The sequence below is a fragment of the Drosophila subobscura genome, chromosome A (assembly GCF_008121235.1).
Source record: "Drosophila subobscura isolate 14011-0131.10 chromosome A, UCBerk_Dsub_1.0, whole genome shotgun sequence".
In the NCBI taxonomy this organism is placed as follows: domain Eukaryota; kingdom Metazoa; phylum Arthropoda; class Insecta; order Diptera; family Drosophilidae; genus Drosophila; species Drosophila subobscura.
In genome coordinates, this window is record NC_048530.1 from 3805537 (window position 1) to 3816388 (window position 10852).

General features: G+C 53.0%; 3 protein-coding genes across 3 annotated transcripts; 1 reads left to right on the forward strand and 2 right to left on the reverse strand.

Annotated features, from left to right (window-relative positions):
• Positions 1–892: 892 nt before the first annotated feature.
• LOC117893239 (transcription initiation factor TFIID subunit 5-like) lies at positions 893–2650 on the forward strand. Its single transcript, XM_034799800.1, has one exon. The coding sequence runs from the start codon at positions 899–901 to the stop codon at positions 2648–2650; it is 1752 nt and encodes a 583-aa protein (XP_034655691.1). The 5' UTR covers positions 893–898.
• Positions 2651–3764: 1114 nt separating this feature from the next.
• On the reverse strand, positions 3765–7141 carry LOC117903334 (lon protease homolog, mitochondrial-like). The gene is made up of 9 exons (XM_034815281.1): positions 6713–7141; positions 6405–6657; positions 6216–6354; positions 6023–6152; positions 5663–5967; positions 5188–5610; positions 4404–5114; positions 4143–4332; positions 3765–4051 (listed from the first exon to the last, which is right to left on the reverse strand). Exons 1-9 carry the CDS (start codon positions 7031–7033, stop codon positions 3845–3847), a joined length of 2679 nt encoding a protein of 892 aa, XP_034671172.1. The 5' UTR covers positions 7034–7141; the 3' UTR covers positions 3765–3844.
• A 1226-nt stretch (positions 7142–8367) lies between these two features.
• LOC117893254 (transcription initiation factor TFIID subunit 5-like) lies at positions 8368–10372 on the reverse strand. The gene is made up of 2 exons (XM_034799824.1): positions 10259–10372; positions 8368–10188 (listed from the first exon to the last, which is right to left on the reverse strand). The coding sequence occupies exons 1-2, from the start codon at positions 10331–10333 to the stop codon at positions 8368–8370; spliced, it is 1896 nt and encodes a 631-aa protein (XP_034655715.1). The 5' UTR covers positions 10334–10372.
• Positions 10373–10852: the final 480 nt, after the last annotated feature.

Genomic DNA, 10852 nt, shown 5'->3' on the forward strand with positions numbered 1-10852 from the left:
CATTTATGTAAGCTTCACAGAGTATTTTCTTGGCTTTCTTTATGCAACGAAATCAACTTTCGGTTAATTTTTATTCATTTGGAAAACACAAATCAAAATGGCAGTGTTGCACAATCCCGCAACAGTCCAGTGTGTATCCATTTTGTTTTCCTTTCCCTTGCGGCAGTTGGCGGGCTGCAGCTTTTTGAATTTGAAACTACGCAAACTCAACGATGGCCGTGGATCAATGATATTTACTACAAGTTCTGGGATTTGCACTTCCAGGCGGAGACTCTACTCCTGCCCCAGGACCCACGAGTAAATTAGGGCAAAGATCTGTGCATATTCCCAATGAGCTTGGAGAATAAATCTGGAGTCTGGCGCACTTTGCTGAAACTCGCATCCAAAGGCGACAAAAAATAAAAAGCTCTTGGCTGAAATTCGTTTTGTTCTCTCCTCCACCGATCCCCAGATTCAGACCCTTCAATGGCTTCAGTGGCTTCAATGGCCAGTGGCACAAGCTGGCTGCGAGTGCGCAGCTGAATCTCATCGCTAATTGAAACAAAGCCACAAATCAGCTGTTTCCGACTTTCGATATGCAGAGCTATCGATATCAATTGCAGCCCTGGCTCCATGCGGTTTTTCATTATAGTGAAAAGAGGAAATTACTCAACAAATTGCATGTCAATTGTTAGGAATATCAAAATGGGTGGCCGCAATTTACAGCAGAAAAAGAGGAAATCGAAGAAGCAAAAGTCCCAGAGTCGCAAACAGAATAATGTGAGTAGAATGAAGGAGTGGGAGAGTGAGAGAGTGGGAGAAAATGTCTCCTTTGCTGATTACTTCATAGAATCAGAAGAACAAACCCCAATCGGAGGAGGCCAACGACTTGCTTGTGCAGAAATGTGAAACATCAGACATGGAGCTAGAGGTAGTGGAGTTGTACGAAGATTTCGTTGACTTTTACGAGGGCGAAGCACACGGGCCAAGCCAGCAGGGGGAGTTCTGCAAAGCACTGAAGGACAAGGAGCTGATGGAGTACGAACAAACTTTCGTGGCATTGAGGAACATTGTCCAGGAGATCTTTCAGTTCCGCAAGTACGAGGTATTCATGATGCTGTACCCCACGCTGGCCATGGGCTACCTGCAGATGGTGTGGAGCGGCGAGTGGCAGCAGGCCAGGGACTACGTGGAGCGGCACAAGGACGAGCTGGACGCCTCCTACCGAAAGCGCATCGAGAACCTGAAGCTCATCCGCAAGCGGGAGGATATGCCGGGCAGGGCACTGGAGCTGCTGAGTGGCGGGAAGAAGGAGTACTTCCTGATGGCCAGCACAACCTTCGAGCAGTTCAAGGTGATCCAGTCGAGGCTCTGGACGAGCAAGCAGCAGGAGTGCTTCTGCGCCCACTTCCAAATCGCCTCCTACGCCGATTTCATGGTGCCCCAGGAGCGGCGAATCACGGATCATCCCCTGCCAGAGCCGTTCAACTGGGCTGCCGCTGTTCAAGATCCGGACTCCACTTCGGAGCCCCTCGGGCGGAACAGGCTGCCCGCCTTGAGCATCAACATGGCCACGCCCGTGGACACAGAGGACGCGGTGACTTGCGCGACGCTCTCGGAGGATCGCTGCAGCGTGGCGTTCGGCACTGGCTCTGGGATGGTGCACGTCGTGGCCGTGCGGAAGGACTGGCGGGAGGCAAACAACCTGCGCAGGGAGAATGTCTTTCAGGCCCACCAGCAGTGGGTGATGGCCTGCGCCTTCTCCCCTGGGGACCGGCATCTGCTCACCTCATCGGCGGATAAAACGATGCGGCTGTGGTGCACCCGGAGCGGCCTCTGCAAGATTGTGTATACCACGGGCCAGGTGCCACATACGGCCAGCTGTGTGGCGTTCGCCCCGCGGGGCTGCTACTTCGCCACCGCCTCGGAGGACGCGGTGGTGCGCGTGTGGAGGGAGGACGCGGAGCATCCCATCATCAGTTTGTTCGGCCACTTGGCCAAACTGCTGGTGTGTCGCTTCCACCCGAGTGGCAACTACTTGGCCACAGGATCGGCAGACGCCACGGTGCGCATCTGGGACTACCGAAACCACGCCCAGATGCGCCTTTTCCGCGGCCACAAGGCCCCAGTCAGTGCCCTCGTGTACTCCAACTGCGGACGCTACCTGGTCTCTGGGGGCAGCGACGACCTCGTCATTGTGTGGGACACGAGCGACGCGCGGATGCTCCGCTGCCTCTGCCAGCACGAGGCACTGTCCATTGCCTCCATTGACATTTCGTACTGCAACAATCTGCTGGCTGTGTGGAGCCAGGAGGGCCAGCTCACCCTCTGGGACTTTCAACTGCTCATGCGGTACTCGTCCATGGAGAACAGGTCCTCTGCCCAGAGCAAGGACATCAATGGGAAGCTGTTGATTCGCACAGTGAAAGCCCCCGAGGCTGTGATTTGGCTTCAGAGTGGATTCTTCGGTCGGGATGGCCTCGTGGCCATCTGCACTGAAAACTACAAGAAGGCGCCGGAGGTCCTGGCTTCGATTGTGAAGCAAATTGAAAACTTACAACTGGAAACCAAGTCGGAGGCAGAGATAAATGAGATCATGAAGTCCATGCTGGATGAGATCCTCAGTTACGAAGTTGGCATCACAGCCGAAGGAAGATCTGGAATTCATTAAATTGGGTGATGGGATCCAATGATTATCCAATCGCATTTTGTTTCATTTCAACTTGCAAATGTCGGAGGATACTTCGGGTATACCCTTCGGGTGGGTGTCCACTGCTCAATCCAAAGTGCTTCGTTTTTTGTTTCCTCTTTGCTGCTTCCCTCGCTTCCCCTCCCACCACAGTGGCAGACTTTTAATCGCCTTGTTGTTGTCTCCACAATTTATGGACTGGCACGGACGACGCATTGCAAAAGTGAATTCCATTTCGAAAAATTATTACTGAATCTTGTCTTGCAGACATTGCAATTTATTTATTTATTTAATTTATGATGTTCATTGATTATAAATATTCGAAGCGCAGCTGCTGTTATATTTCAATCTAAACATTTTAATTGTGTCCAGGCAATGGCTCGCAAATTACGGTACTTTTGCCTTTGCGGTTTGGTCACTGACAAAAGAGAGAGAGAGAGAGAAAGACAAGGCACACTCGCCCACGCTCTTTGGCTCTTCGCTTGACACACTCGCAGTGTCATTAGATCATCCCTGTTCTGTTGCGTTTCTATGCACAGACAACAGACACGAAGTCGAGAAACGGTTCTTGCTTCTCTGCCGCTGCGACTGTGCGTAGGCCTCCTCCACGAAGTTGTTTCTCTGCCGCTGCATCGGTGCTCTGCACACCAAGCTTTTGCGCTGTGCGTCTGTGTCGACTGCGCTGCCAGAGATCTGATTGTATGAACGGAACGGAGCACACGTCGCTGCCTCAGGTGAGCACAAACGAACTCGAATCTGCGTCAAGTGTTAGTTTTGTTTGTGTTTATGTTTCATGCTTTATAGTTTCTGCATAGTTATATTATATTTAAATATATTTGCAACCGTCCCAAACAATTACCAATTACCATTCGCTCGCGATGCAGAGCTCAGTGAAGAACAGTAACGCAAGAAAAGAGAAATACTTAAGCGAAGAGCGAAATGAGCAAAGAGAGATTAAAGCGGGTCTTTGCTGTCCCGTAAATGGGAGGTTTTTGACTGATATTTGCGAGCTTTGGTCCAGAAACTTTGTCTCTTGTCTTTGTTTTTCCCTTGCCAAGCCACGAGGCAGTTTCTCCATCGAATAAATTATTGGCTGAAGGTTTAATAAATGGTCTATTGTATTGTCTAAATAATTGTTTAACTAAACTGACGAATCTAAGATGCAGTCAAAGCGAATTAGGCATCGAGTGAGGACGGCTTCACGAGCGGCTCCCGCGGGGAGTGCTCGTTTTTGTTTGGCTCGTCAAAGGCAATTCTGTAGACATCCTCGTAGTTGGCCGCGAAGTGAACCTCCAGGCCAGCGGTTATGAACGCGGGCAGCTCCTCAAAGTCCCGTCGGTTGTCCGCGGGCAGAATGACGCAGTTGATGCCGCTGCGACGTGCCTGTGAGTGTGCGAGTGTGTGTGTGCATGAGTGTGCGTGTGTGGGAGATGGCAAATTGAATCAATCATTGAACGTTGATCCATCCACTCACCGCTATGGCCTTCTGCTTGATGCCTGTCACGGGCAGAACTTTGCCCCTCAGCGATATCTCGCCCGTCATGGCCAGATTGTCTCGCACGCATCTGTTGGTGGCCAGCGAAACGAAGGCGGTGACGATGGAGACACCGGCGCTCGGATCATCCTTGGGCACAGCGCCTTCGGGCACATGCAGGTGAATGTTTCTGCAACACAGACAGAGACACAAAATGAACGAGTGATCAACGAATCGAGGAGCAAAAGCTGCAGCGCTCACTCCAACTGCAAGTAATGGTTCCCCGGATGCCGCTGGTGCATGAAGTTGCGCGCCACCGTGAGGGCTATTTGTGCCGACTCCTGCATCACCGCGCCCAGACTGCCCGTGGTGTGCAGTGTGCCTGAGACATCAGCAGTGGGTGGCTTGTGGGTGGCCAGACGCGTAGTCTCGATGTACAGCGAGGAGCCGCCCATGGCCAGGGCCAGGGCCACGCCCGGCGGCGTCCGCTCGTACAGCCGATCCGTGGCAAAGGTCTGCCCGCCCAGGAACGTGCACAGATTGTCGGCATTCACGTGGCAGCTGGTGCACTGACGGCGGACCAGCTGCAGCGCCACTTTGCGGATAATCTTCTCGATTTGTTGCCGCAAGTGGCGCACCCCAGCCTCGCGGCAATATCTGTGAATGAGCAGCTGCAGGGCGCTCTCCGTGATGCTGAGCTGCTGCGGGGACAAGCCACAGTCGCCCATCGACTGCGGCACCAGATACTGACGGGCAATGAACAGCTTCTCCTCCGGCACATAGCCGGCCACCTCGACCATTTCCATGCGATCGCGCAGTGGCTCGGGGATGCGATCAATCCAATTGGCTGTGCAAATGAAGAGCACACGCGACAGATCGATGGGCACGTCCAGGAAGTTGTCCAGAAAACTGGCGCTCTGCTCGGAGTCGAAGAGCTCCAGCAGAGCCGCACAGGGATTACCCTGAGGGCCTCTGTGTGTGGTGGGGTCATGGGGAAGGGAATGTTAGTTCAGTTCAGGGTGTGGCCTCTGTGTGGGCCACCTACTTGCCAATCTTGTCCACTTCGTCGATGAGCACCAGAGGATTCTCCGTGTTGGTGGTCCGCAGGCAGTGGATGACCTTGCCGGGCAGGGCACCAACGTAGCTGCGACGATGTCCCTTGATCTCCGCCACATCCGTCAGGCCGCCCACGCTGAAGCGAAAGTACTTGCGGTTCAGGGCACGGGCAATGGACTTGGCAATGCTCGTCTTGCCCACACCCGGTGGCCCATGGAAGCACAGAATCCTGCCCTGCGTGCTGCCCCGCAGCGCACTGACGGCCACAAACTCGAGTATGCGCCGCTTCACATCCTCCATGCCGTAGTGATCGTGGTCCAGGATCTCGCTGGCATGCTCCATGCACAGATTGTCGGTGCTGGAGACACCCCAAGGCAGCGCCGTCAGCCAGTCCAAGTAGTTGCGGATCAAACTGCGAAGGATCGGGATTAGTTGGTGGATCGCTTGGCGATCTTTTGGCTTACTTGAACTCCTGGCAACTGCACTCAATGGTCCTCAATCTGCCGAGTTGCCCGTCGATGAGCTGCCCAATGTTTTCGGGCACAACTTTGTCCTGCAGCTTGGCCCGATACTTGGCCACAATCGCCTCCTTGTCGTCCAGCTGCAGGCCCAGCTCCCGCTTCACAATCTTCAGTTGTTCGCGCAGAATGGTGCGCCGATGATGCTTCTCCACATTTTCCTCCACCTCTCGCTGAATTTTCGACTCCAATTTAATCGCTTCGAGATCTGTTTTGAGCACCAGCAGGGACTGCATCATGCGCTTGGGCACCTAATGGAGAGAGGGACAACATCAAACAGGGGAAAGAGTCAACCCTTGGACGTACGTCGGTTTCCTCTAGGACCTTCTGCAGCTCCTCTGGCCCGGAGACGGACAGCACGGCAGCCAAATCGCATAGATAAACGGGATCGTCCACGACCCGTTGGCAGTGGTGCAGCACCTGGCGGAGAGTTTTCCTAAAGCAGGGCAGCAATCAAGCGATGACACACGGAGCATAGGGGGCAGCCGCTGCCACTCACTTGTACATGGCATTCGCCTTGGTCAGATCCTGCAACGTTCTGATCATCTCCAGCCTGATCGCTGTTAGCTCTTCGGTTGTCTCGTAGGCCGGAGTCTGGACATTCTCCACGACGGCAATGAGCACGGACTCTGGAGCAGCTAACAAGAGAATAGAATCTTGAATCTGTGGCAGCTGTGGGAGCACTCACCTGGCGTCGCCTTTGGTGGCTCCAACTGGCCCGTGATGCGTATCCGGCGCTGACCCACAACCATGAGCCGAAGCATTTCGCTTGAGTCCTGTATCTTTTCGATCAGGCCAAAGGTGCCCACCTGATAGATCTCGTCCAGGCTGGCGACTAGCTCCTCCGCGGAATCGTGGACACGCTTCAGGAAGAGCCCCACGTAGGGCTCGCCCTGCATTATTTTGCTACGCACTAGATCCATGACCAAAGGATTTCTCAGCTGCAAGGCAACCATTAGAGAGTGGACCTCAAATTGGTTCGTTTCGATTAGTCACCTCGATAATATCCATGAAGAGCGGAAAGGAGGGAGCCCGACGCAGTGCTATCACCGGCACATGTGGCCACACATCGGGCACTGGCTCCGGGTCGAGCTCAACTTCGAAGGCGTCCTCTTCGTCACTGCAGAAGCGCTTGGCCATCATGCCAGGCAGACCATTCCAGCAGCAGCAGCAGCTGCCGCTCCTCTGTCTGCCCAGTGCACTGAAGCTTTGACCCTGCCAATTGCCTCTCCACACCGCGGACGTGGCCAAGGTGCGCACCAGCTGCAGCCCCCCTCGCACCAGCACTCGCCCTCTCGCGACACGAACCAGCAACATTTTCCGCAGCTCAACTCGAGACTAAAAACTAAAAACCGAAAGAAAAAAGCAAAATACAAATGGCACAACGAGAGAATTTATGCGACAATCTGAAACTGATGAGCAGTGTTGTATAATGGCAGGCAGGGCAGGTCAGTTGGCAAAAGCAACTCTGATGGCAACTGGCAGCAAGGGCAAAGCAGCAAAAGAAGCGATTGCCTTGATGGATAAACAAATAGAAGTCGAAGCCAAAACTTTGAAGGAAATTTCAGGGGAAACACCCAATGTGGGTGGGTGGAGCTCTGGATAGAGCCACTCGCTTAGATCGATTGAGATTAAAGATTAAGCACGCTTTTGCCAGTGCTCAAGCCCGCGGTTAAGTATATTTTTAGCATTCCTTCCAAGGCTACAATCCTGTTCAGTGGAACTCTGAATTTAATTCAAACTTCTGTCAGTTTCCACACTCTGCCAGGGCATAGAAAAACAAATTATCTGGACACAATTAAAGTGCACGGATATAAGATATAATATAACGTAAACATAATATAAATATGCAGAAACCATAAAGCATGAAACATAAACAGTTCGGTTCTGCTCACCTGCAGCAGAGGCCGGCAGCGACGTGTGCTCCGTTCCGTTCATACAATCAGATCTCTGGCAGCGCAGTCGACACAGACGCACAGCGCAAAAGCTTGGTGTGCAGAGCACCGATGCAGCGGCAGAGAAACAACTTCGTGGAGGAGGCCTACGCACAGTCGCAGCGGCAGAGAAGCAAGAACCGTTTCTCGACTTCGTGTCTGCTGGCTGTGCATAGAAACGCAACAGAACAGGGATGATCTAATGACACTGCAAGTGTGTCAAGCGAAGAGCCAAAGAGCGTGGGCGAGTGTGCCTTGTCTTTCTCTCTCTCTTTTGTCAGTGACTAAACCGCAAAGGCAAAAGTACCGTAATTTGCGAGCCATTGCCTGGACACAATTAAAATGTTTAGATTGAAATATAACAGCAGCTGCGCCTGGAATATTTATAATCAATGAACATCATAAATTAAATAAATAAATTAATTGCAATGTCTGCAAGACAAGATTCAGTAATTATTTTTCGAAATGGAATTCACTTTTCCAATGCGTCGTCCGTGCCAGTCCATAAATTGTGGAGACAACAACAAGGCGATTAAAAGTCTGCCACTGGAAGGGGAGGGCAAGCGAGGGAAGCAGCAAAGAGGAAACAAAAAACGAAGCACTTTGGATTGAGCAGTGGACACCCACCCGAAGGGTATACCCGAAGTATCCTCCGACATTTGCAAGTTGAAATGAAACAAAATGCGATTGGATAATCATTGGATCCCATCACCCAATTTAATGAATTCCAGATCTTCCTTCGGCTGTGATGCCAACTTCGTAACTGAGGATCTCATCCAGCATGGACTTCATGATCTCATTTATCTCTGCCTCCGACTTGGTTTCCAGTTGTAAGTTTTCAATTTGCTTCACAATCGAAGCCAGGACCTCCGGCGCCTTCTTGTAGTTTTCAGTGCAGATGGCCACGAGGCCATCCCGACCGAAGAATCCACTCTGAAGCCAAATCACAGCCTCGGGGGCTTTCACTGTGCGAATCAACAGCTTCCCATTGATGTCCTTGCTCTGGGCAGAGGACCTGTTCTCCATGGACGAGTACCGCATGAGCAGTTGAAAAGTCCAGAGGGTGAGCTGGCCCTCCTGGCTCCACACAGCCAGCAGATTGTTGCAGTACGAAATGTCAATGGAGGCAATGGACAGTGCCTCGTGCTGGCAGAGGCAGCGGAGCATCCGCGCGTCGCTCGTGTCCCACACAATGACGAGGTCGTCGCTGCCCCCAGAGACCAGGTAGCGTCCGCAGTTGGAGTACACGAGGGCACTGACTGGGGCCTTGTGGCCGCGGAAAAGGCGCATCTGGGCGTGGTTTCGGTAGTCCCAGATGCGCACCGTGGCGTCTGCCGATCCTGTGGCCAAGTAGTTGCCACTCGGGTGGAAGCGACACACCAGCAGTTTGGCCAAGTGGCCGAACAAACTGATGATGGGATGCTCCACGTCCTCCCTCCACACGCGCACCACCGCGTCCTCCGAGGCGGTGGCGAAGTAGCAGCCCCGCGGGGCGAACGCCACACAGCTGGCCGTATGTGGCACCTGGCCCGTGGTATACACAATCTTGCAGAGGCCGCTCCGGGTGCACCACAGCCGCATCGTTTTATCCGCCGATGAGGTGAGCAGATGCCGGTCCCCAGGGGAGAAGGCGCAGGCCATCACCCACTGCTGGTGGGCCTGAAAGACATTCTCCCTGCGCAGGTTGTTTGCCTCCCGCCAGTCCTTCCGCACGGCCACGACGTGCACCATCCCAGAGCCAGTGCCGAACGCCACGCTGCAGCGATCCTCCGAGAGCGTCGCGCAAGTCACCGCGTCCTCTGTGTCCACGGGCGTGGCCATGTTGATGCTCAAGGCGGGCAGCCTGTTCCGCCCGAGGGGCTCCGAAGTGGAGTCCGGATCTTGAACAGCGGCAGCCCAGTTGAACGGCTCTGGCAGGGGATGATCCGTGATTCGCCGCTCCTGGGGCACCATGAAATCGGCGTAGGAGGCGATTTGGAAGTGGGCGCAGAAGCACTCCTGCTGCTTGCTCGTCCAGAGCCTCGACTGGATCACCTTGAACTGCTCGAAGGTTGTGCTGGCCATCAGGAAGTACTCCTTCTTCCCGCCACTCAGCAGCTCCAGTGCCCTGCCCGGCATATCCTCCCGCTTGCGGATGAGCTTCAGGTTCTCGATGCGCTTTCGGTAGGAGGCGTCCAGCTCGTCCTTGTGCCGCTCCACGTAGTCCCTGGCCTGCTGGCTCTCGCCGCTCCACACCATCTGCAGGTAGCCCATGGCCAGCGTGGGGTACAGCATCATGAATACCTCGTACTTGCGGAACTGAAAGATCTCCTGGACAATGTTCCTCAATGCCACGAAAGTTTGTTCGTACTCCATCAGCTCCTTGTCCTTCAGTGCTTTGCAGAACTCCCCCTGCTGGCTTGGCCCGTGTGCTTCGCCCTCGTAAAAGTCAACGAAATCTTCGTACAACTCCACTACCTCTAGCTCCATGTCTGATGTTTCACATTTCTCCACAAGCAAGTCGTTGGCCTCCTCCGATTGGGGTTTGTTCTTCTGATTCTATGAAGTAATCAGCAAAGGAGACATTTTCTCCCACTCTCTCACTCTCCCACTCCTTCATTCTACTCACATTATTCTGTTTGCGACTCTGGGACTTTTGCTTCTTCGATTTCCTCTTTTTCTGCTGTAAATTGCGGCCACCCATTTTGATATTCCTAACAATTGAGAAGCAATTTGTTGAGTAATTTCCTCTTTTCACTATAATGAAAAACCGCATGGAGCCAGGGCTGCAATAGATATCGATAGCTCTGTATATCGAAAGTCGGAAACAGCTGATTTGTGGCTTTGTTTCAATTAGCGACGAGATTGCGCACTCGCAGCCAGCTTGTGCCACTGGCCATTGAAGCCATTGAAGGATCTGAATCTGGGGGATCGGTGGAGGAGAGAACAAAACAAATTTCAGCCAAGAGCTTTTTATTTTTTGTCGCCTTTGGATGCGAGTTTCAGCAAAGTGCGCCAGACTCCAGATTTATTCGCCAAGCTCATTGGGAATATGCACAGATCTTTGCCCTAATTTCAACTTACTCGTGGGTCCTGGGGGAGGAGTAGAGTCTCCGCCTGGAAGTGCAAATCCCAGATCTTGTAGTAAATATCATTGATCCACGGCCATCGTTGAGTTTGCGTAGTTTCAAATTCAAAAAGCTGCAGCCCGCCAACTGCCGCA